A 25,226-nucleotide genomic window follows, 5' to 3' on the forward strand; every position below is an offset into this window, starting at 1 on the left:
ATGTATGCAGATTGTGTTGATTTTTGTAGCAGTCTAATTACAGATGTCATTGGAAGTGAAACCTTGAGGGAACACTGCTGCAGCTTTATTGACTGAATCAGATTAGCTCTGGGGAAATTGTTCCTCACCCTCCCACCAAGTAGATCCCTTCTTGAGAATCAGGAGGACGATACTTCCCAGGATGTGCAGCTGTCAGGTGTATTTGGGAGTGAATGGGTGGCAGGTGCAGCCGACAAATGGATGAAGATCATCTGTATCGCAATCACCAGGGAGCTCTCGTGGTGTGTGGGGCCGATTCCTTTTCTCACTGGGTACAATGTGAGCCCTTAGGGAGGAACACTGCTCTGAAGGCAGCGTCCGAGGGAGGAGTCTTACATAACGGCTCACATAATGACAATGAAAACTCCTAATTTCCAAAGAGCTCCTGTCTGATTCATAGTGTATGGATGACGCTGTATATACACCAGTGGTGTATTATACTGTTTGTAATAATTTTACGATTCACAGAATGGGATGGAATGTTGTTTTCAATAGATTACTAATGCTTTTTGTCCCTTTCCCCCTTCTTGCTTTTGCATATTGTAATTCCTGTCAACTTGTCATGAGTGTAATGTGAAGGCACTGCAACATACTGTATGTACAACAATGCATGTGGTATTATTATTAAGTGCTTGACTTGTCCACTTGGACAAGTCCACTTGGGAGAAAATCAGAGGGGAATTCTCAAGTCATCTCTGTGGCCTCTTGAACCCTCCTTGTGACTCTCCGTTGTGAGTGATCATAAACAGTCTTGTCTTCCAGTCACCAATTCCCTCTCCCACACAGTCCATGTATCTTTTTGTGTTTATAACACAATGTCACGGCTAATGGCGGTGACAATACATACAGCACCTACGCGGGAATAATGCTAGCGGCGTGTACCATCGTATTGCATTAGTACACACTACTTCGACAAGGTGTCAATCACTTGCGTGTGGGAATGTGGTCATTTTGTGACATTAGAGCACCATTTTCGGTCATGAATTGTGTACCAAGTACATAATTTATGTGGAAACAGAAACAAACAGTGGAAAACTAGTCTTCTTATGAAGCCTGCCATTAATAAATAAATGACACGCGGACAGAATGATAGCTAGCTAGCTACCTAGCTCGCTAGCTCGCGAGACAGACAGATACAGTATGACGTTATTCTAACGTGTTTGCACGAAATGAGACGAAACAGTTCCCACAAGTGAGTCAAAATGAGCGCCCTCTTCCCTTCCCTCCTCCTCCATGAATAATTTGTGACATTGCGGTCCACTCCCACAGCCATCACCCAGCTTCTTGCTGCGCGAACGCGCCTCAGTGGAGTCTTGAACGCGCATCCAGCCGTCCGAAGCGCCAGCAGCAGAAGAGGAAAGGATGCATGGTTTACTTTGGTACGTGCATGTATTTTCGTGCCTCACTGAAGGCTCTGATCACTTGAGCGATACTCGTCGATAATCTTACACCAACCTCCTCCACTCATTGGCAGACAAAGAGGAGTCCGGTCGATGTGACGCGCTGTCTTGAGACTCCTCCATCATTTTGTATTATTACTCCCCTTTGCTTACTTTGGACAGATGCCGGCAGAGACTGTTATTTTTCTTCAGGAAATTATCACATGACGTGGACAATGAGCGGAGGCAAGCTCTGAAAGTCAAAGGTAAGAAACGATCCATTTAGGTGATATAATTATTAAAGTAGAATTAGAGCAGTAAGGCTCCCCATACAAACAGGTGGTGTCCTGACACGTTAACGCAGCATTCCTCACTGAGCTAATCTGACCTATATAAATGATTTCATTTGTATTGATTTGGTTTTTGCATGATAATAATTGACCCAGTTATGAAGTGAAATGATACATTTACTGCACCGCATCCATTGCAGGAAGCAGTGGGGTGGATTATATACTGTACATTCACATTTGAAACAACAAATAGTGACCTTTCGTCCAACTGCAACTGTGAAGCCTGTAGATTTTTTTTCAAGCAAAATTATCTCTTATGGTTAAAAGATGGAATCTGAGAGGCAACTATTATGTAGTTTCTATTATGTAGTTGTTGGGGTATACCAACAATATTGATGTCAGTAATGTTACACACACTTGATAGGGAATCTTCAAGTACTTTCTTGCTCTTACTGGCACATACACACACATAACCAGTAATAATATGTGTCAATATTAGACTACACCCAATGGCGGGTACTAATTTGTTCATGTGACTATGAATTTGTTTATGCTAACGCTTCTACTCATAACAGTGAAAATATGCAGCCCTACTGCATTGCCTGTGCTGACCAATCCGCCACATGGTAACACCGCCATTAAACCGCAAATTTAAACCTCTGTAAGTTGGATAGATTAGAAATTTCCCCCGCAGCTCAAAGCGCTTCACAAGGCACCCACTGTAACCTTATACTGTTTGCTGGGTCAGCACAATACTGACTGATTGAAAAACATGGACGCCATCAAACAAAACATCGTAGAAGATGCGGAGGCAGGACCTCGGAACTAATTTCCTAATGATTTGAAACTTCACCGATATTTGTATTACATGTATGCAAACAAAAGCGTTTTGAGGAAAATCCTTCGGGAGCACCACAAAGATTCATGGGATCGTTTCACCACTGGTGTTTTTTGGCTATGTCTGGGTACATATCCATGTGTATACATCCTTAAAATTCCACGTGCCTCGAATGTATCATTTTTAGGCCATAATGACTGATCAGAGCTTTGGCTGTCATTTAAATTTGGGTAGATGGGTGTAGGTCATCATGTAGTGTATATTGATTCATGCTCCATATATCAATGCACATTCACATTTAAACGTGCAGCTTGTGTTTAATGTCATTTTGACCATAGAGTCATTTGTTATCCCTTTAAAATGGGTTTTAAGTTTGTTGCCATTGTGTCATTAACCATCCTCAGACACATTTATGTCAATGCAACGGCCATTAGTGCACAGAATATAGAGAGCAGATGCGGCCATGCAGGCTAAATATCACGTGACACAGGCCATTCCAACCTCGAAGCTGTGTCACACGACTTGCCTGTCATTTTGCAACCGTGCTAGCTTGTGTTCACACTGTGCTCTCCTCCAATCGTCACTCACCCACAACATGTAGAGAACAATCCATGATGTTTACTTGTACCGAGGAGGCTGTTTCTGTTATTGCCATTTGCTAGCTGCATCAAGTCGATAAGGTTTTCTTTATCAGGGCCTGTTTTGGCCTTTTGTTTCCTCTTTCACACAGAAATCCCACAAATTGGCACACCAGAGCTGTCAGAATATGTTCAGTCTGTGCCTTTCACACAGATCCCAGCAAAGCAGGGTATTGCCATAACTTTCACACAGCAGGAGGGCATCCAGCAGCAGAGCTAGTAGGGGCGATATTAATGCCATTATTCTTTTCCAGCAACTAATTAATTACTATTCCAAACATTAAAAAAAACAGTGTCATTATTGTAGCATCCCGTCTGATACTCAACAGCAGTGCATGGTTCCAATACCGTATATATATGTATACGTATACGTTGGTTGACCCTCTCCACACTGGTACAATACTTCCTCATTCTCCACCAATCACACTCACTCGATTTGCAAATACATACTTTATTGGGTCATTGTCCTTTTTTGGTGAGGGGTCGGGTGTGACAGACACATAAGTAACGATGCCTTGCTAAAAGTGGTGTCCTCAACTGCTCACACCAGTCCGGGTCAATAACGGGTGAAAGTCAAGCTTCACTTTCTGCAATTCCCTTTCCCACAAGTAGTGCTCTTTTAGTTTACCCTGTGGCGTGGACAATAAGACAATAATCCCAGTGGATGCTTCCCTAAATAACACGTGTGTAACAGGGACGTGTAAAGCTTGGAAGGTTTCCAACCTCTGAGTGCATGTGTGTGCAAGAGACAAAACTCCTCATGCCTTGGCATTGATAGCCTCTCACTTAGGTGGAGGCAGCTTTACATAAACAGGAAGAAAGTTTCAAGTTACATGATGGAAAATTCAGTGACTTCCACTGTGAGAAGCTGCTCGCTCATGAAAAGTGTTGACTCGGTCCCCCAGGGATCTCAAACCCCATACACTATTGTCTAATTCATCATTATTTGTGTTTTGTCATTGCGCATAAAAAGTAATCTTACAAAAAGACTAAGTGTTGGATGGCTCACACAATATCCAAACAGGCTCTTCATGGTGGTCCCTTGGTAAGTAGTCCCGTAGCCCAACTCGATATAAAAGACAAGATGATCTAACAGACACTAGAAACCAATCAGACACAGTTCTGTTAAAATGGTAAAAAAACAATGAAAGCTGGTGGCTGTACTATTGATAGTAATGGCTCTTTTAAGTACCTCTGTGTATGATACTCCTGATATTTCCTAAGGATCATTTAATCAGAGGTGTTCCATTCATTTAATGATATGTTCAGCAGTGTCTTGATACTGTGTTTGCTCCGTGAGACCATCCTGTGTGTTAATCATCGCAGATTCATTAGGAGATGACTGATGCTACCCTGTACAATAAGCCGACTGGGATAAAGGACTTGGTTCAGAATAGCATCATTTTACGTTTTATTGTATGTAGATTGTTAAGAATCAATTTGCACTATTTATTTATTATTATTGATTGGACTGAAGACTATTGACATATTTTATCTTTATCCCGTCAAACAAAAAGATGTCCATTCAGCAAGTCTTATTTTGCTCCTAAATATGGGACATCTGATTCATATGTTGATAGTCTTTTGGCCCCGCAGCATGCTTGGGGACATGATGTGCTCTTTTACACATTTTAAAATATTGCAAGTCTCCAGTATGAATCTCCTTTGGGGAGTTTTCTCATCCTCACGAATTTCAAAAACATGCATGTTAGATACATTTTTCATGGAAATCACTTTTAACAAAATTGGAGCATCACTGATATGTACAGTATATCCATGTATATACTATGTACTGTATATCCCGGTGGGGTCAGGGGGTACATCTTGCCGAGGTTCACAGCCAAGACCAGGGATCTTGGGCTCCAAAAGTTTCCAGAGAAAGGAGCAAAATAACTAATTAAATGGAACCTGGATTACTTAGCATGTAGGTGCATTTCTTTGCTTACCACCATCCCTTAAGGCTAAATGCTGGCTTGGCTGTTATGGCAACAATAAAACAGCAGGAAGTGAAAACATGCATGGGAATAACACAGCAAACCAATAGTAATATTCCAAACATGTGTTTTATCTTTAGTGTGGAAAGACATGATGTCCTTTACTCTAAATAACATCATGATGTCATGGAGAAATACGCTGGATGAATGACAACCCTTTTCCCGGGTGTGAGGGTTCAAACAAGTGTCCCCAGCTCCCAAAGGAGGATCGTCTAATTAAAGTTGTGGTTTATTGTGCAAACTAAAAGCAGCAGTGGCATTTTGATTGTGTGAATAGTGGTAATTTTCTTTTTTTTAGGTACTTTAGGTACAGGTAACAGGAATCCTAATGCAGCTTAATCTAGTGTAAGATGTACTTTTTCTCAAAACGTATCCTGTCATGGCCGTCTTGTTTCTTTTTAAACAATGTTAAATTGATATATGGCAGTTGTATCATCATGGCAGTATGTCATTGTGTCCTGGTTTTCGGTAATCAAAGCATGGACACTCCAGTGTAAGCCTAATTTTGTGCTTGTATGCAATAGAAGGAATATATCTATATATATATAAGAATATAAGAATTTGAAAGGCAGTTTGTATCATGAGTATTTTGCAGAAATCCTCTTTCTGGGCCCTGAAGAGGTTATTCTAAGGCCTGGTATTCTTTGTGCAGGACAGTAGATTATAAAGCAGGTCCTGCAGCTGATTGGTTATGCATGAAGGAACCACTGCTGGACTCTGATAACGAGATAATGAGCAGTAGATTGATTGCGTTTTGGCCTCCAAGGGCCGACCTAATAATCCCTTATGCTGTGGAGAGGTCTTCTGTGTGTGTGTGTGTAGGTGACACATGTGAACAACTACCAAATCACTATCTCTCTCTCTCTCTTTGGAGTTTGCGTACTCCTCCCACATTCCAAAAATATGCATGGTCGATTAATCGGCGACTCCAAATTGTCACAGGTATGAATGTGAGTGTGAATACTGTGATTGGCTGCCAACCAGCCCAGCATGTACCCCCCTCCTCTTTTTGCAGCTCATATTTGAAAGCAGTAGACAACAAAGTTAAAAGAATGAACAGTACTTCAAGAAAAGCCATGTTGACAAGTGGGCTATTCCAGCACATTTCATCATGTTTAATCACCAATTATTTCAAGTGACTTTGCTCCAAAGACTCCAAATCTGTTTTCAGTGACTCTGTTATCGTTCCTTCAGTGTACCTTCAAGTTATAGAGAGCGCAGGAGAGAAAAAGTCAATGGAGTGGTGCCATATTTCACTGGAAGGCCCAGGGGATTGTGGGTGATCAAGCTGTTCGTCCAAATAGCGAGGAAGCCCATCAGTCACGAGTTTAAATTAAAACACTGCTTCTTGCTCCACTGCTGTTCCCATCTGTTACTGATGCTTCTCGGAGTATACACAGGAACATATATATTTCATGAGATATTGTTACAGCTTATGTATGTACAGTGATCGATTCAACAAAGAGAAGGTATGCAAAGTAAACAAAGGACAGTAGCAGAGATCTTTGTCTCATTCCAAATCCCAAATGAAAAGACCAACCAACGAACATGTCCATGTATAACACTCTTTAGGTACCGCTAGTTATGAATCACTGCTTTTGGTATCCTTTACAAGTTTTAAATATTGTGTACCGCTTGGTACACAAAATGAGGCTTAACAGTTGATAAATAATAATAATAATAATACATTTTATTTGTATAGCGCTTTTCAGAGTACTCAAATACGCTTAGTATATACCAAATATCAAATACAGTAGAGAAAAAAGAAATAAAAATAGAGTTGAGCAAAAACAGAGTAAACAATGCATTAAAATACAATATCCATACATTCATTCAGAGCTAAAACATGGCTAAAAGCGGGGCAGGGCACAGCAGTCAGGTATAAAAAGTTAGACATTAAAAATGGATTTAAACATGTGGGTTTTGAGTTGTTTTTTGGTGGGAAGGTCGGGGCAAGCGTTCCAGAGGGTGGGGGCAGCGATGGAGAAGGCTCTGTCTCCCCAGGTTCGGAGCTTGATGAACCTAACATTAATTAGTGGCACTCAGTGTTGGGTGCACATATCCGCCCACAAGCATTTTTCCCGGAAAATTCATCTGCTTTCATCCCGGATGCATGTAACACTATCCATCCATCTGTTGATTCATTTCCGGATCTATTCAGATGACCAGCTATATATGAACCACTATACAACTAATAGCTCTTCTGTAACAGGAAAACAACATGAAACAAAATGTCACGCTCTTCTGTGACACGGCTCAGTCTGTGTTGCCGTTCTTGTGTTTCTCCGTTTGTTTTGTGTTGCTCACTCTGCTTCTGTGTTCCCTGTTCAAACTCTGACACCTCCTGAGATGGGCGGAGCTACTGGGACCCTGCAGCTGTTACCAATTACTGCCTTTCTATCCTCCTCACCTGCAGCCAGCCGGTGCTGGAGTATTCTCCGTGGTGGTGCCTTCACACCATGGCCTTCACAGGACTACCTTAAAAATGGGATGGGATCAGGACTAAGAACCTACACAGACAATAGGAGGGTTCTTCATTGCAAAAAAGCGGGAAAATACTATTTTTGATGACTCAAAGTCCAAAATGCGGGCCAATCCTATAACTTTTAATGTTATTTCCTATATCTCCATGTTTTGCCTAGTTGTATTTCTTTTCTCTTCTGTGTGGCCAACAAAGTGAGTGTGAATGATATATACCAATTCTTTTTTCGGCTATGGGCCAACAAATTATTTTGTCCGACAAATTTTGCATTGTGTTGATTAGTGGAGGAGTGTTTTTTTGGTTAAAAAGCACATAAAAGAGTAAAGGTATAAATCCACTGTAAATGGTTGGTACTCCGTCTAATTGTTCTTACAAAGGACCATTGGTTCCAAGAGACAGAGTGATGGTGATGATGAGGTCATTTTCAGTGTCCCCTCCCAGGGGTCTTGCCCACAGAACGTCAGTGTTTGCACAAGCCAAACGGCAGGAAATGGATGTGACAACATGCCCTGGCAGTGTGGCAAGCTTTTTTCACCTCACAGTAGTTGGATTCTTTCTCCTCTGGTGCTTTGGGTGCGTTCTTAAATTGCATGATGTTTTATAGCTTGTTGTGACCAGATTTTAGTCATAGTTTTGCTATCCCCCCGTGACCCCTGTGACCCTCGTAAGGATAAGCGACATAGAAGAAGGATGGATGGTAACAAAGCAATTTTGGAGGGGGCACCACAAATGTCAAGGACTGTCCTCATTTTTTCACAACTGTAAACTAAGCAGCACCTCATTTAGCAACACGCCTAGGGAACACAGCACAGTATCGTATATGTTCCACTTTGTTATTAAGGGCCTGCCAGCGGAGCAAAGAATAACTGTTACTCTAGTTACTGTTTAAACTGTTAGTTACTGATGAAAGGAAAATATATGATGCCATGTAGCCCTGATTATGAGTGTTTCATCTTTTTTACAATTGGTTGCTTAATGCTGTGATGTTGCCTGCGGCGCTTTAAAAATAGCCCTGCTGACTGATCACTGCTCGGTCTCAGCCACCACAAATGAATGACTTTCAGTATTAACTGTAATAAAGTGTGCTGATTAACATAATTAGTTCACTGGGATGAAGGATTATGTCTGATGAAGGATTATTTTGAATTGGACCCACTAATTCAATGTGATTACATCATCCCTCCCTCTCTTTCTGATCCCCAGGCAAGCGGCCCGGATTTGCCACCCCCTCACGTCCCACTGGCATGGAGAGTGCACGCCCCCCCATGTAGGATGCCTGCTCTGTCCAACGCCCGGCATCCCTTCCTGCCCATCACCATCTCCTCCTTTTCCTCGCGTGTGCCCACTCTCGCTTCCAGTTCACTGCGGCCCCCCAGACTGTGCCCCGCTTCTCTCCAACATGGTGGATGAGGCGACCACCATGAAGGATGATGTCATCAATGCCAACACGCTGGCTTGGCTGGTCTGCTCGGGTGTGTCCATCCTGGCCAATATGTGGAGCATCCTCAGCGTCAGCGCCAAGCAGAAAAAATGGAAGCCGCTGGAGTTCCTCATTTGTACACTCGCGGGAACGCACATCCTCAACATGGCCATCCCCATCACCATGTACTGTGTCATAACGCTGCGTCGCCAGCACTCCAACTACGAGTGGAACGAGGGCTTGTGCAAGGTCTTTGTGTCCACCTTCTACACTCTCACATTGGTCACCTGCTTCTCCGTCACGTCACTCTCTTATCACCGCATGTGGATGGTACGCTGGCCTGTCAACTACAGGTAAGTTGCTTTTGTGTATTTATTTCTTGTTTGTTGGGACACTGGATGCTGCGCTTTGGGCCTTTGCGAGACTACCAGGCAACCTACCTCATATAGTACATTCCATCCATGCACTTTCTATACCGCTTATCCACTAACATGCATTTGCATGCAAATAATATGATATGATATTAGCAAGACTTTGCCAAATCCCCACCAGTTGCTCCACATTATTACTTCAATAAGCTACATTCATGGCTTATTTTCTGGGACGACTACACTGTTTATATGTTAGTATCAGGTGACACTTCTCGTCAATCAGTGCATTTGTTTGTGACAACCTCCGAGGAACATCTGCCAGTTCTGGCCTTCAGCTGCGCCTGGCTACAATATATTGATATTGCAAAGTGACGCTGCATAATAAATCCACATTCACATTATGAGACAGCTTGATGTTGCAATAACACCATTCAGGTCTTTTCAAGACATCTGCTGTTGGTAATGCTTTAATTTTATTGGAACATCAGGTTACAATGGAATACATCACATAAATCAATTAACAGTTTTTTTCAAGGATGATCTATTTTTATCAAACCATCTTTGTAGTCCAGCCCAGGGGTGTCAAACATATGGCCTGCAGGCTGGATCTGGCCTGCAGATGGGCTTAATCCAGCCCCAAAAGTCTTTCATTTCTAACAAATGGTGTTCAATTGCCATGTGCCCGAGTGAGCTAGCATGGCTGCTTTGTCTCTGACATTAATGCACACAGAAGGCCTAAATAATGAATTCCAACCTTGTAGTTGGCTACAGTTCTCATCACTCGCTGGTGTCCCCAAACCCCCCACTCCCCTACTCGCCACGTTCATTCATTGAGGCAATAGATTCAAACTGCTTCGTGATGCGGTCTCACTGCTATAGGAACCTGAGGCATATTGAGGAAAGGGCTTGTTTATTGCTCACCGTGACAAGAAGACCTTCTTGTATTTGCACAAAGCTGCAGAGGCTACTGCTGCCCTTCATTTTGTGTCCATTCATGTTAGACTAATCCCTTACAATTGGATTAGTACATGCAGTTAACAATATCTTGATTTTGGGGGTGAGGGAGTATTTGTATATTCAGTATTTATGTCATAATCACAATAAGATTTTATTATAAGGAAAGGAAATAGCTATATAGGAAGCATAGGTTCCAGCTATTCAGGGAGGCACACTTGTACAATAATTTATCTTGTGAACTTCAGGGCTTCAGACTTGTTCTATATTTGTTCCATCTTAAACCAGTTGAGTTGTTGTTTTAGCGAGGACACTGAGTTTCCTCTAGTGGTAAGGTAAATAGGACCATCCGTCACTAGCTGTTGTGTTTCAGGTGTATACGTTTGCCAACGCCAGAGGACAGAAACACATTTGCTAAAGTACTGGGCTATAACAATTACTTGTAGATGTGAGGACCACCCAATCCTTCCGCACAGAGATAGACCGACATGACAAATGGGCCGCAGGATGGGAAACATCATTTTTTGCCTTCGGTGAAGCCCACTCTGTCCATTCAGCTGCAGTTTTTCTAAATGAGGACTCCAGGACAGAGCAGCTTTCAGCTTGTTTTGGGGACAATTTATTTGCTTTACACGGTGATGTGCAGTCAGGACCAGCAAAGCATTCTCTGCTGGCCTAACAACGACCAAGGCAAGGGAAGTTGTTTTATAGAGCATGATTCATACACAAGGTAATTTTAAAGTGTGTTACAGAAAAGAAGGTAACTTAACTTAAGAACTGTATTGATCTGTTAGGAACTTCATTTGTGCAAAGCATCAAAGCGTGTGTAGTTCATGTACCAAACAATACGACATAAAACACATACAGTCAACAGATACAAACAATCAATCAGGTAAAGATTATTCAAGGGGACCTATGATGCTTTTTCCACTTTTCTGACCTATAAATGTAGTTTAGAATGTTATATTCTTGTGGTAAACCATGCCAAAGGTTCAGACAATGAGGTTTGCACATTTGGAAATGATCCCTGAAAGAAGTTCGGGATGGCTTTGAATGCCTCGTTTCTGAGTTTTTGTAACACTGGCTCTCTGTGATGTCACAGTGTGCCGGAAGAGGCTTGAACGAGTCGTGTTGTGTTTATTTGTTATTATATATCACCATTTTGATGGTTACATCTATGATCATTATTGTTATGGTTGTAAACAAAATCACTATATGGTTATCCTACACTGTCGTATGTGTTAAAAAAGAAGATCATAGCAGGAAGGCAGGAAGTGAACAAAGTAAAAGTAAGCTCTGCTTCCTCCTTCTCCTTTTGGACATGTGGATCCTTGAATTGATTTATGTGAATTATTCCATTGTAACCTGATGCATGTTCAAATCAAATTAAAGCATTACCATAAAGTGTTTTATTTTTTTCAATTGACATTGTGCGTAGTGTAACTGCTGGTTATATAGGGTTAGGATTATGGTTATATATATACACTTTATGCAATTTGGCTGCACTGTATATCTGGTGGGAACGAAGCAGGCAAACAAGGATTAACTGTAAATGAAATAATATGATACATTTTTGGAATGGGGTAAGTGGAACAAAATACAATAATATAAGAATTAAACAGCCAATAAAAAAAATACTTAAATTGCTGGATATGTTTGTTTTTTTTAAGGAAACAATTGTTTTGTGGTTAATTGGATAATGTGCCCACTGCTTAAACCTTTCTTGGACCTTTTACATTTCTGGTATATTGGCAATGTTTGATGCTAACAAATGCTAATTGGATGGAATACTTGAACTGTGTGTCCTAATGAACGTTATGTAGCTATTTTGACTGACTTTTGACTTTGTATTAACGCTGCTTAGGTTATGTACGCAACTACTGATGAATTGCATGTATTTATGTTTATCACCATATTGAATGGAATTGTGAATTATTGAATTATATCAACTACTTTAATTACCTATAGACGTTAAAACTGTAAATGTAAACTGTACCCTTGACCCTCCCTTAGTTTTGTGTTGGGGAACCATTTTCATCCCTGTTTGGGGTAAATATGCTAAAACGTAGATTTGTGTTTGCAGGCTGAGCAACACCAAGAAGCAGGCAGTGCACACAGTGATGGGAATCTGGATGGTCTCCTTCATCTTGTCCACACTTCCAGCTGTGGGCTGGCACAACACTATTGACCGCTTCTACACCTCTGACTGTCGATTCATTGTGACGGAGATCGGCCTGGGGTTTGGGGTTTGCTTCCTGCTCTTGATTGGCGGTAGCGTGACTATGGGTGTGATCTGCATCGGCATTGCTCTCTTCCAGACCTTCTCCATTCAGGCAGGCCACAAAGCAGATAAGAACAAGTTCAACGTCCCCACCATTGTGGTGGAGGATGCGCAGGGCAAGCGTAGATCCTCCATTGATGGCTCGGAACCTCTTAAGACGTCATTGCAGATCACTTACCTGATCAGTGGCATTGTCTTCATCTATGACTTCCTGACTGGCTTCCCCATACTGGTGAGTTTGCATGTTAAACATTGTGTATAGTTCATAACAAAGATGACAGTTTGCAATAAAACCACACTTCAAATCCCATATGAAATAATGTAAGGCCTTCAGGAAGTAAACATAATTCAACATACTTAGAGTGCTGTGCAACCATGCTATGCTGCTTTATTATTTACATCAACCTAAATCTTCCTCCTCCACATGTGAAAGTAGGCCAGGCGCAGTGATTATAGATGATGCATGTATTTTTCCATGAAGTCATATTACATAGTGAGTGTGGGAGCCTACTGAAAGAATCATGTGCAGGTTAGTCCAAGTGTCATCTCCCCTCTGTTGGCTTTAATAACAACAGTGTCGCTTACATCAAGAATCCTTCAAGATCATCATGCGTGAAAGAAGCTCTTCTAGCATGTCGCCATTTGGTTTGCAAATTCAAGCCTCAGGGCCTCATTCATTTTTTACAAGTCAATTCATTGTGTTTCCAGACCAAATTGAGAGCTCCTGGAGAGCTTAAAGCTGCTTAGATGTTAGACAGAAACCAACAACCTGCAAAACTCCATACAGAGAATGCTCTTGAACATACACTATTTAAGTCTCATGCATTAGAACTCGGTATTGTGAGTAACCACGTTTACATGGACCCAAATATTCCAATTTCGCTCAAACGGAAAGAATGTAACCTTTGTATACACCTCATTCCGAAAGAAAAGTGCCAATCCGAATGAATCCGATCCGAATCCGATTGAGGTATCTTGTACCCACTCAAACGGAATGTTGTCAGACTGCGTTCTTCTTCATGTTTTTTCTTCTTCTGTTGTTTATTGGCGGTTGGCAAGCAGCTTTCGTGTGCATTACCGCCATCTGTGGAACAGAATCTAAACCCTTTTATACGCCATTCACAAGTCCAGTCTTATAAAAAAGAAAATATATATCTATATAAAACATGTGCCGAGCTTAATTATAAAATATTAGCAAAATTGAACTTTATCTGTTCCTGTTCTTGTTCTCAGCGAATGCTCAGATATGACGTAACACGTAGTAAAAAAAAATGGAGGCGAGCAATCGGCACTGGACTGCTGCGGAAAGTTTGTTTTTGATTCAAACTAAATTTCAAGGCTGGACGAAGGAAAAACAGGCAATACGGAGTTATTCCAACAAGTGAAAGAAAAACTTGAGGGAGTTGGTATCATGTGATGTTGGTGTTTACGTTTTACTGCGTATGCCTCATTGACTATTCTGGTTGATTATAGCGGCACATGTAGACAGGAGATTGGAATATTCCTTTCCATGTATACCATTGCTTTCGGAAAGGTCATTCAGAAAGAGAAAAACTCCTCATGTAAACGTGGCTACTGTAAGATGTCTGTGTGTCATCATGACATGCTGTACATTACCTTATGGGTGCAGCCATCTGTTTAACGTCATTTGCACTCCAAACTTGTTCCTGAACAAGTGGTGTACACCTCCGGCAACAACACTTAAACAGATACTAATGTTCACATAGAAAATAAGTTGAATGATGTCAAACATTAAAACAAGACAAAAATAACGTGTGTGTTATAATAGTTGAATTTCCCTTAAGGACATGGTCCCATTGAGTGTCCCATTAAGGACACACATTGCAGACTTTGGCTTTTATAGCGAGCTTTAATTATTCCCTCAAGTCATGCTTCTCGTTGCGGGCACCGCAGCCATATGCCAATGACTGCACCCTGGGAGCTGAGTGATAACAATTAGCTCACCAAATATCCAGACTTTCTTACTTTGTACTATTATAATCCATCCTTCTGTTTTCTATGTCGTTATGCCACTCGGGGTACATATAGAACAACAACCATTCATATTCAATTTGGAGTCAGCAATCAATCAATTTGTTATAGAATGTGGTTAGAGATAATCAAGACAGTTTCCCACAGGCCTGCTATCTATTTGTGGTGGGGTATTTGCTGAATTGTGGCCATTGCATTTGCAGAACGTGAGTTTGAAACATTGAAAGCAAAATAAATGGGTTTAGAAGTACAAATTACCTTTCTTCTGTCGCTTCTGTTTCTTTTTCTTTCTTTTTCAAGGTAAACCTAAATATGGCGGTCCAAATGTATTTGTGAAATAATGAATATATAGCAAACACCCAGCGTTTTAATGTGCTGCGAAGTTCATACATGCACCCTCCCCAACGGTTCACAGCAATGGCAGAGACGCTATTCCCCTTATTGCACAACAGTGTTCCGTCTTAGTGATAACTACTGCTTTAAAGCAATGGTTATGTGGAATATGGGCAAAGATGATGCAAAGATGATGATGAACTCACAGGCCTGTGGGCCCCACATTTGCTATTTAGCATTCAGAAAGATTCAGGACACTACCAAGTGCTTTTTGACTTACTATTACTGCATGTGTTAGAAATTGGTTTTGGGATAGTTATGTTTTTATGTCCGTACTTCACTGTATGTTTATGTTCCAGACAGAGGGGGATAGTCATAATGATGAAAGAACAATTTTATTATGTCACTGTTCAGTGACAGAAACAACTGAAGGCCTCTGATGCACTGCTATAATGAGCTATTTAAATGCATGGGCAACAGAAACACACAAATGAATGTGAATGGATGGATGCTCATTTACATTTGTGTGGTGATTCATGTAGAAATACCCAGGAATATACTGTATTGGCGACATGAACATAATTGTATTTTTACAAGATACCCGAAAATGCAAAAGAAACATACAGCAGTCTGTTTGCCGCCTTCCTGACTTCGTTTTTTGTCACACTTAAATGTTTCAGATCAACAAGCATAATCTAGATCCAAAGCATCTCAGAGAAGTCATCGTCTGTAGTCACTATAATAATCACTCACAAGAAGTTAAGAGGCCATGCTATGAAGCTTATTTCATTGAAACAACTTTCCAAGTTATCAAAACTGCTAATTCATGTTGCTGTATTTATATTTTTGACCAAGCAGATTTGGTCACTTTTTCTGTTAACCTATGATAAATTCATACAAGAACCAAATTTCATGAATGTTTTTTGTGACAAAGAGGAATGTGTTCCAATCACTTTATCAGAGAAAAATGAGAGTGGTAGAAATAACTGGAGCGAGCTATGATATTATGTTCTTTACAAGTGTATGTAAAGTGTGTGTGAGGTTGCCCTTGTTTTTTGGACCACAAAAGTGCATTAGAAGCAAGTTGAAAAAACAAAAAAACCAACATACTAACCCCTTCCGTTTTTTGTCAAAAATCACCGCCCTCAAACGCTGGCATTTTATGCCATTTTTGGATGCTTCTGGGGCCCCTGTTGAGTGTGTGTGAGGTTTCCCCTGTTTTTTTGTTTGTTTGTTTTTTTTTACCAGAAAAGTGCATTAGAAAAGGGTTGAAAAAAACAAAAAAAATACCCGACATACTAACCTCTTACGTTTTTTGTCAAAAATCACCGCCCTCAAACTCTGACATTTTATGCCATTTTTGGATGCTTCTGGGGCCCCTGTTGAGTGTGTGTGTGACGTTTCCCCTGTTTTTTGACCATGAAAGTGCATCAGAAGCAAGTTGGAAAATAAAACCCCACATGCTAACCCCTTATGATTTTCCTCAAAAATCACCCCCCTCAAAATCTGGCATTTTCTGACGTTTACGGATTCTTCTCACGCCCCTGTTGAGTGTGTGTGACGTTTTCCTCTGTTATTTTAACCAGAAAAGTGTATTAGAAGCAAGTTGAAAAAACCAAAAAAAAACGACATACTAACCCCTTATGAGTTTTGTCAAAAATCATCTCCCTCAAAAACTGTCATTTTCTACCGTTTTTGGGTGCTTCTGTTGCTCCTGTTGAGTGTTTTTGAGGTTTCAATTGTTTTTTTAACCAGAAAAGTATGTATGTATGTATGCATGTGTGAAAGCATGTATGCATGAATATTGTATTGTATATATGTATATATGTGTACATGTATGGATGTGTATATATATATGTATATTTATGTATTTTTCCCATGAGCAAAACTGTGTTTGCACAAGCGAACATTGTATTCTATACTGTATTAAAAAGCAACTGCACTTTTTGGGGGAATTTTGCGCATCATTCCCAATCCATGAACCAAGCCACATATTTCTTTCCATGCTACATATAACAGTTTTCATGTGATCCTCAAGTAGTTTTTTTCATCCTGTCCTGCACAGGTGGTAAGCTTTGCCAGTCTGAAGTTTGACCGCTCGTACAACTGGATGGTTCTGTGTGTGCTCTGGTGCTCCATTGTCCAGTCCATCCTGCTGCCCATGTTCCTGTGGGCTTGTGACCGCTATCGGGCCGACATCCGCATGGTGTGGGACAAGTGTGTGGCCATCATGTCCAATGACGAGGTGGATGAGGGTAAGCCCCACCACAATCTGGCATCCGTCCCTCTCTCTCTGTTTGCCCAGTCTCCTCTTTACCTCCTTCCACCCTGACCTGATGACATCAATGTGGCATATGTGTCCTATTCCTAAAGACAGATCACCATTGCTTTTTAAACAGAAACTGTACTGTAGCTAAAGTGTGCTGCTGTATTAGTTTTATTTCTTTCCTCTTGGTGGTGTTACACTAAGGGTGGTAGTGTTGTAGAAAGGGAAATGGAGGTGAGTACCTAACATGCCACGAATAACAACACACGTCTTACTGAATTCTAACGAATAGTCAGACCTCCTTTAAACATCCTGGAAGAGACTGAGAGAAGCTGCATCGCTGTGTGACAACCCAGTCAAATTATTGCAAATAGCTGATGATGCAGCTGTTTTTCTAATTAGAATAATTGTAGTTATTTTTACATGAAATCAATGATCAAATCCAATCATGTAACCTGTCCAGTAGACAGAATATACTGCTATGTGCTCCTAGAGAGTGCTGCTTCTCCATTTTATGGGTGCAAAAAAAAGCAAGAGTGAGCGATTGCTGTACAAAGGCCATATTTATCTTACAGCACTTTATTCACTCCATTGCGTTTAAGCTGGGCCATCTTGCCCCTACAACAGGAGGACGTTAAAATAAATGGTTCCCATTTATTTGCAAGGATGGCAACCAAAGCGTAAAACCACTTTTATGTCATCGTAATGGTCATATTACCCTCTAGTCACAAAGCCATGCTTTGTTTTTCTGGATACAACCCTGAAACCGTAGGCCTATACTGTGTGTTTTTTTTTTTTATTTAAAGGGGACGTATTATGTTTTTTCTACTTTTCTGACCCATAAATGTAGTTAGAATGTTGTATTCTGGTGTTAAATCATGCCAAAGTTTCAGATAATGAGGTTTGTACATTTGGAAGTGAGCCTTGAAAGAAGTTTGGGATGGCTCTGAACGCTCGGTTTCAAAAGGCGTGGTAAAACTGACCGTCCTTATATGGTTTTAGTCAGGAAGCACTTTGGGAGTGTGACCAAAATAAATTAAAAATAAAAAAATAAATTACAATTAATTAAAATAAAAAAAAAACACATTAAAACAGTCTGTTTTGGCAAGAAGCATAAATCAAAGGAAATTTAGCTGGAATAGGTGCAGATGCTGGAAAATCTAAAGTTTTCTGCTTTATAGGAGACCATAACTCAATACAAAGTATATATTTTTTTAAAGGAGCATAATAGGTCCCCTTTAAGTGATATACGGTGGTATGAAAACATTTGGGCACCCCTGATGATTTTTGTGATTTATCTTTCTAAATGACCGGTTGTTGGGATCAGCCATTCCAGTTAAAAATATCATATAGCAGACCAACACAGTCAAAGATGAGAAGGGAAATGAAGTTGATAGGATTTACGGAAAGTGTGCAATAATTATTTTAACAAAAGTAAGCAGGTGCATACATTTGGGCACCCCGACATTTTTGACCATTCCTCTCCAAAACATCTCCACTTGAGTTGGGTTTGATGGTGCTGAAATTGCTGATCCGAACAACCAGTGATCTTGCAAAAATCTTAAATTACCAGGGGTGCCCAAACATTTTCATACTACTGTATATATTTCATGCTCAGATAGATACATGAGGTGACATATTAATAATACAATTGGATTGGGTAAACAAGCAAACTAATGATTAATATTCCGGATTTTAGCCTGATGCCCCCCCGTGTAAAGTACATGTTGTCCACTTGGGGCCCACTCAACAACATCATCATCATCATCCATCATCATCATCATCATCAACAACAACAACAACAACAACAACACAAAGCAGCCAATATTTTGTGTGATAATTAACACCTCCAGTTCTCTGCTTTCTTTTTCCAGACGGCTTGCCATGTATAACTCATCACAGTTGTATGTATAAAAACAGTTTTTTCTTTGCTTTTTCTCCAACTTAACTGCTGACTTGCATGACCACCCTGCCTGTGCAAAAAAAGCTGCTGTCATCTTTCATTCCTTTTGGCACAGTTTTCCCTCAAATGCAGCATTTTACAGCCAAGCTCGACACATCCTAAAATCAGCTTGAACGCTCTAATTGGGAATAAGAGGGGGAGTTTTTAACACATTTCTTACATGATTTTGTTGATTTGCATATTGAAAAAGCAAGTTTAAAAAAAAATTGATCTGAAGGTCGACTCGCAGGGCAAAGATAAAACAATTAAACAATCAAACAAAGCCAAGTCAGACAAGAATTGAACCTGTCTCTCTTATCTATTCGTCTGTCTGTCTGTCTGTCTTGTGACTACGTGGCTATCTAACCCTGACGCTCGTGCTTTTCTGCACTTTGCAGAAAACAGCCAAGATGGAGGAATTCATGTCGACTTAATATATGACAGACCATATGACTATAGCTCATCGCCTGAAATCGTGGCAGTAGACCGTAATGCCAAGTATGAGTTCTCAACCTTAGAAAGGGGGGTCCCGCAAGGGTATCCAGTGAGGGAACAGCAGGAAGATAAAATGCAGTATTTGCAGGTATATTCTTTTATTGATTCATTTCTTTTCAATTGATCACATGACCTATGTCTGAATGACACTTCATTGCTGTAATGTGCATGGGCTATCAAATATGTATTTGTTGTATTTCATTGCTTTTTGAATTCCGGCTGATGATAATTGGTGAAATATAGTTTAGGTCCTGACAGTGAGAGAAAGATCGACAATGGATTTAAACATTAAACAAAGCTATATGTGCTGACTTGTTTAAGAGGTTTCTCCAAAAGATGGCATTTACTATTTAGGAATTACAACCACTGAATGCATCGTACCTCCATTTTCAGAGCCATAAAGGCTCTGTCTCTGTCCAAATATTTCCGGAACCTAACAGGACCTTCAAGAAACTGACTATAGTGTTGTTTTGTCAAAGGATGAGAGTTCAGGAAATGGCTTACGTTCTGCATTTCAGGGATTCTTCAGGATTTGGAGGAAGATTATATCATCTTCTCATCTAGTAAAAGTGTTCACTGGATTCACCCCAGTCAGAATCAGTTGTTCTTTTCAAACTGCACTAATCCCAGTTTGTAGACTTCCAGGGCAACTCAACAATAGAAACGCCTTCTTTTGGCTTCTTTTAAAACTATTTCCAGTTACTGTGATGAGATTAGTTGATGGAAATATTTACTTATGCACTTCCATTGCTGAGCCTGTCCTGGAAGACTGTATTGAAGATGTGTACATTTCCCCATAAATACCTTTTTACACTGCCTCAATCTTTGTCTTAAAATAACCTGACAGGGGATTGATCCAGTTCCAACCTGCAGTCCAGGCAATGAGTAATTTGCCTAAAACAGCCAACCAAATCTTACATTGACCACGGAGCTCTATACAGCAGCCATGACGTCATCCATACGCCATCCACCCTGTCATGTGATGTCTGAGTCATTCCCAGTACTCTTAGGTTGCATGTCTGGGGCCGCACGGTGGTTAGCACGGGTTCCATTCTCTGCTCGGACATCTCTGTGTGGAGTTTCAATCTCCTCCATGTGTGAGTGGGTCTTCTGTAAGTGCTGAAAAACATGCATGTTAGCTTCATTGGAGACTCCTAATTGTCCATAGGTATGAATGTGAGTGTCTATATGTGCCCTGTGATTGGCTGGACTCAGCATACCCCCGTGACCCTAATGAGGATAAGCGGCATAGAAAAATGGATGGATGGAGGTTGCATGGCTAACATGACATCATTATTAAATTGTCACCATTGACAATGTATATGGCTTTTCATTGTCAATATAAAGTCTCTTTGGCTTTATTGCATGCCCCCCCCCCCACACCCACTCCCACCCGTGTACTGTATGTCTGCCCTGTATCTCACTTCACTCTCATGGTTTTGCTGCTCTCTGCTGTTCATCCCCTCACACTACTCCTGCATCATCTGATGTCTCACCACGCTGTGAATTTTACCACCACAAGCCACCACAAGGGGGCAGGCTAACATCAGCCTTGTGAATATGACGTCACCGTGACAAAGGCCCCCTCCTTTCTTGAGTAGTTGTCAGGTCAGAATGGAATGTGAGTACAATATCATAAAAATATAGATAGTAAAATACTAAGATAGATTATATCATGGTTGGGCCACCGCACTATGTACACATAAACAATTAATGAGATCAGTAACAATAGCTGTAGCTAAGCCTTTACATAATTGTCATTGACTTATCATATTTTATTATTAGGCCCTGAAATTGTTTGTTTTTAAAATGTGTTTTTTTACACTAAATGGCAGAAAATTTTAGGTTAAATTTGAATAAAATGTTACTTATTAGTAGTCGCAGTAGTGGTAGTGGACTCTTACGTCAATATTGGATATTATTGGTATTGGATCTCATTATATTGAGCAAGTGGTCATAATGTTGAAAATTCACCACTGGCCGTCTGCATGTATACAAAATACAGTATGTAAAATGGAATGCGAGTACAATATCATAAAAATATAGATAGTAAAATACTAAGATAGATATTATCATGGTTGGGCCACCGCACTATGTACACCTAAACAATCTAATGAGATCAAATAATAGCTGTAGCTAAGCTTTTACATAGGTAATAATTGTCATTGACTTATCATATTTGATTATTATCATTAGGTCCTGACATGACATAATTCTATTTTTGTTTGCTTTTTTACTCTAAATGGCAGAATTTTTTTCTTAAATTTCCAAATTTTGATTAAATTTGAATAAAACGTTACTTATTAGTAGTCGCAGTAGTGGTAGTGGACTCTTACGTCAATATTGGATATTATTGGTATTGGATCTCATTATATTGAGCAAGTGGTCATAATGTTGAAAATTCACTTCTGGCTGTCTGCATGTATACAAAATACAGTATGTAAAATGGAATGGTAGTACAATATCATAAAAATATAGATGCTAACATAGATATTATCACGGTTGGGCCACTTCACTATGTACACCTTAAACAATCTAATGAGATCAATAATAGCTGTAGCTAAGCTATTACATAGGTAATAATTGGCATTGACTTATCATATTTGATTATTATCATTAGGTCCTGAAATGACATAATTACATTTTTTTATGTTTTTTTTTTACTCTAAAATTGTTTTTAAATTTCCAAATTTAGGTTAAATTTGAATAAAACGTTACTTATTAGTAGTCGCAGTAGTGCTCTTACGTCAATATTGGATATTATTGGTATTGGATCTCATTATATTGAGCAAGTGGTCATAATGTTGAAAATTGACTTCCGGCCTTCTGCATGTATACAAAATACAGTATGTAAAATCATATTAAAAAGTCCTTTTGCAACATTTACACAAACACAAAATCTAATAATTCAAGTTCCATAGACTGAAACTAAATTATTACTATGTTTGATTGTGTAAGAGGTTAGTATTTGACAGAATATTACAGTATTCTGTTCGATATATTCTTCTTCAAATTGCTTTTTGAGTACCAAAATGTGTGTTTATTTTATGATAGGCCACCATGCGGTGCCACCATGCCTTATTATTCCTGTAATTGTTGTGTAGTCGGACTAACAACCACTCATGTGTGAGGTCTTATGCTCTGTGTGTCGCATCCAGGTGCCCCCTACAAGAAGATACTCCCACGACGAAACCGACATGTGGACCAGCGACCGGATCCCCTCCTACCTTCAGCGGTGGGGCTCCAGCGAAGGCATGATAGCGAGTGGCCACTACAGCTCCACCTTGCCACGCCACGAGAGGCGCAGGAACAGCCTGGTCTCCTACCCCGAGGAGAGCCACCATCGGCGTCACCTTCACCGCAAGCGGCGGCGTTCTGAGGACACGCACTCCCTCAAGCACCTGCCACGGGTGGTTTGCGGCACCTATGAGGATGACCTGCGCTGTTTCAGCCGGGACGAGGTCATCAACTTTATCGACGAAACGCCGATGCCAAGCCCCAGGAAGAGCCCTCGGCGAGCATCCACCATCGCTCTCATCCCCAGCGTCTACGAGCATCACGGTGTCATTCTTCCTCACTTTGCACTCACCGACTTTGAACACGAGCCTCAGGCGCTCCGGCGCCTCTCTGAACACAAAAGCAGTCGCAGCAGTCGCAGCGCCTCACTTGAGGGTTCCCCTAAAGGAAACAGGCCTAACAGCAGGGGCCCCAGGGGGGCTTGTGGCTCAGGAGAAGGATGCGGAGGTGATTTATTGCAAGATGCAAAGCGTGAGGCGGGCTTACCAGGGGGCACGCCACAGACGCATCGCTCTGCTTGTAGATCCAGGACAAGTGCAGCTGACTGGGCCCAGCAGAAGCAGCTCAGCCTGGTGGAGAGTAAAGGAAGCACAAACAGTTTTGTAAGCATACCTTCAGCTTCTTCTTCGGGATACATCACCTTTCACTCCGATTCTGTTGGCTCCGCCTCCTAAAAGACACAATTCCGTTAGAATTGTGGAACAAACCTGAGGTTTTTATCACCGACTCGAGAGTTATTATGCCTTTTCTACACGTCAACATATCTGCTAATGCCAAAAGGAGCTTTGGGCATCAAAAGGTTGTTCTTCATCTTGCACATCCGAGAATTATCACCAGGACATGTTTGATTCCGGCATCTTCACACGTTAACTCTTTACATTCACACTCTTCTTTAAGCTGTTTGGTGTTGTTTCCTGTGAAATGCTGATATCCAGTACATTAAGGGATGGATTATTGTATAGCGACGTTTGTTTGCAGACCCCTTCTTTCCTTCATAAGACGTTCCACGTATCATCCAAGCTTTTTTCATTGTGATGATTATGGCATCAAAACAACTTAGAACTGGTTTTTCCAAAGTACACCACTACAGGAGTGGTGGTCCCAAACTCTGTACAGTGGTTGTTTGAGGTATTGATATAAATGTGAGCCCCCCTCCCATCCCCACAATTTCTTCTTTTAAAAAGCCAGTTTGCCATGTACTCGATATTATGTGTTATTTTTGGTTGATTTTTTTTCTCTCACTGTTATTCTAATATCTGTGTTTGCCCCAGAAGATATTGCTTGTTTCCTGCATATGATTTTTTTTTAGTGGACCACCAATTCATTATTTTATGTAGCACAACAAAGTGAAATATACCTCCAGCCTGACCAGATGTAGCATGGCTCCAATAGCTGTTACATTTCAATACAAAACTAATCAATGGCAACACATTATACACTGGCTCCCTGTGCATTTTCAAATATGTGACAATACAAAAACTCAAAAGTCAAAAACCCCCAGGAAAAGTGAAATCTATACATTACATAACTTGAACACCGTTCATCTGATTCCATCTGCATTGATCACCCTGAGCGTTGAGTAACTACTGTATATGTTTTATTATTTTAAATGTGCTGGGATGGTAATCATCACAAAAGTCACTCTTATTGCAAATGTGGAGCAAAAATCTTGAAGAGAAAGTCAATGCCAAGCTAGTCAGAGGGTTTGGATCAGATGGGAGCGAGCCACGTGTCAAAATTAAATATTTGGATCAATTACTTGGGATTTTGGCCATTCCCTGGTGATCCTATAACGAAACGCCTGTAAATACATTAGAATGTACTTTCTGCAAACATAAATGAGTATCTGGGGTTTAATGACTAAATGAAATAATAATAATATTGTTCATCACCTGCCTTAGGATCATTTGTTATTGATACAAAGTCAAGTCTGATTGTTTGTTATATCGGTGCACCTTTTTCTCAATCCAGCAGCACCACATCACATTCTCCCTACATCGACTTTACGATTTTATTGTGTTTACAATATCAATATATGATTTTGTAACATATTCAAAGATATATGTTTCAAATATGACTGATGCTTAAGTTCCTCGATGATGACTTTGTTTTACATAGAAAAGGATGTGGCTGATTAAATTCACAAGTTCATGCATCAAGTGTGTTTTTTTTGTATTCAATCAGAAGAATGAGAGCTCGGCCATTTCCTACCTAA

The 25,226-nt window shown here is 40.5% G+C and overlaps 1 protein-coding gene across 8 annotated transcripts; it reads left to right on the forward strand.

Moving 5' to 3' along the window:
• The first annotated feature begins 995 nt into the window (after positions 1-995).
• On the forward strand, positions 996-25,182 carry LOC131137103 (probable G-protein coupled receptor 153). Of its 8 annotated transcripts, XM_058084658.1 has the most exons (8): positions 996-1,231; positions 1,309-1,418; positions 1,602-1,684; positions 8,864-9,433; positions 12,489-12,918; positions 17,077-17,266; positions 19,618-19,802; positions 22,873-25,181. In XM_058084658.1, exons 4-8 carry the CDS (start codon positions 9,060-9,062, stop codon positions 23,683-23,685), a joined length of 1,992 nt encoding a protein of 663 aa, XP_057940641.1. In that variant the 5' UTR covers positions 996-1,231; positions 1,309-1,418; positions 1,602-1,684; positions 8,864-9,059; the 3' UTR covers positions 23,686-25,181. The 8 variants fall into 8 exon arrangements, with proteins under 8 accessions (XP_057940641.1, XP_057940642.1, XP_057940640.1 ...); XM_058084659.1 differs by having other exon boundaries at positions 996-1,418; XM_058084657.1 differs by having other exon boundaries at positions 1,309-1,684.
• Positions 25,183-25,226: the final 44 nt, after the last annotated feature.

This window comes from Doryrhamphus excisus, chromosome 10 (assembly GCF_030265055.1).
Source record: "Doryrhamphus excisus isolate RoL2022-K1 chromosome 10, RoL_Dexc_1.0, whole genome shotgun sequence".
NCBI classification, from domain to species: Eukaryota; Metazoa; Chordata; class Actinopteri; order Syngnathiformes; family Syngnathidae; genus Doryrhamphus; species Doryrhamphus excisus.

Coding starts and splice junctions, on each gene's coding strand:
- LOC131137103 (XM_058084652.1), top strand. CDS start 8,004: ATGGTTGGTACTCCGTCTAATTGTTCTTACAAAGGACCATTGGTTCCA. Junction 9,434..12,488: donor CGCTGGCCTGTCAACTACAG/GTAAGTTGCTTT, acceptor TTGTGTTTGCAG/GCTGAGCAACACCAAGAAGC. Junction 12,919..17,076: donor TGACTGGCTTCCCCATACTG/GTGAGTTTGCAT, acceptor TGTCCTGCACAG/GTGGTAAGCTTTGCCAGTCT.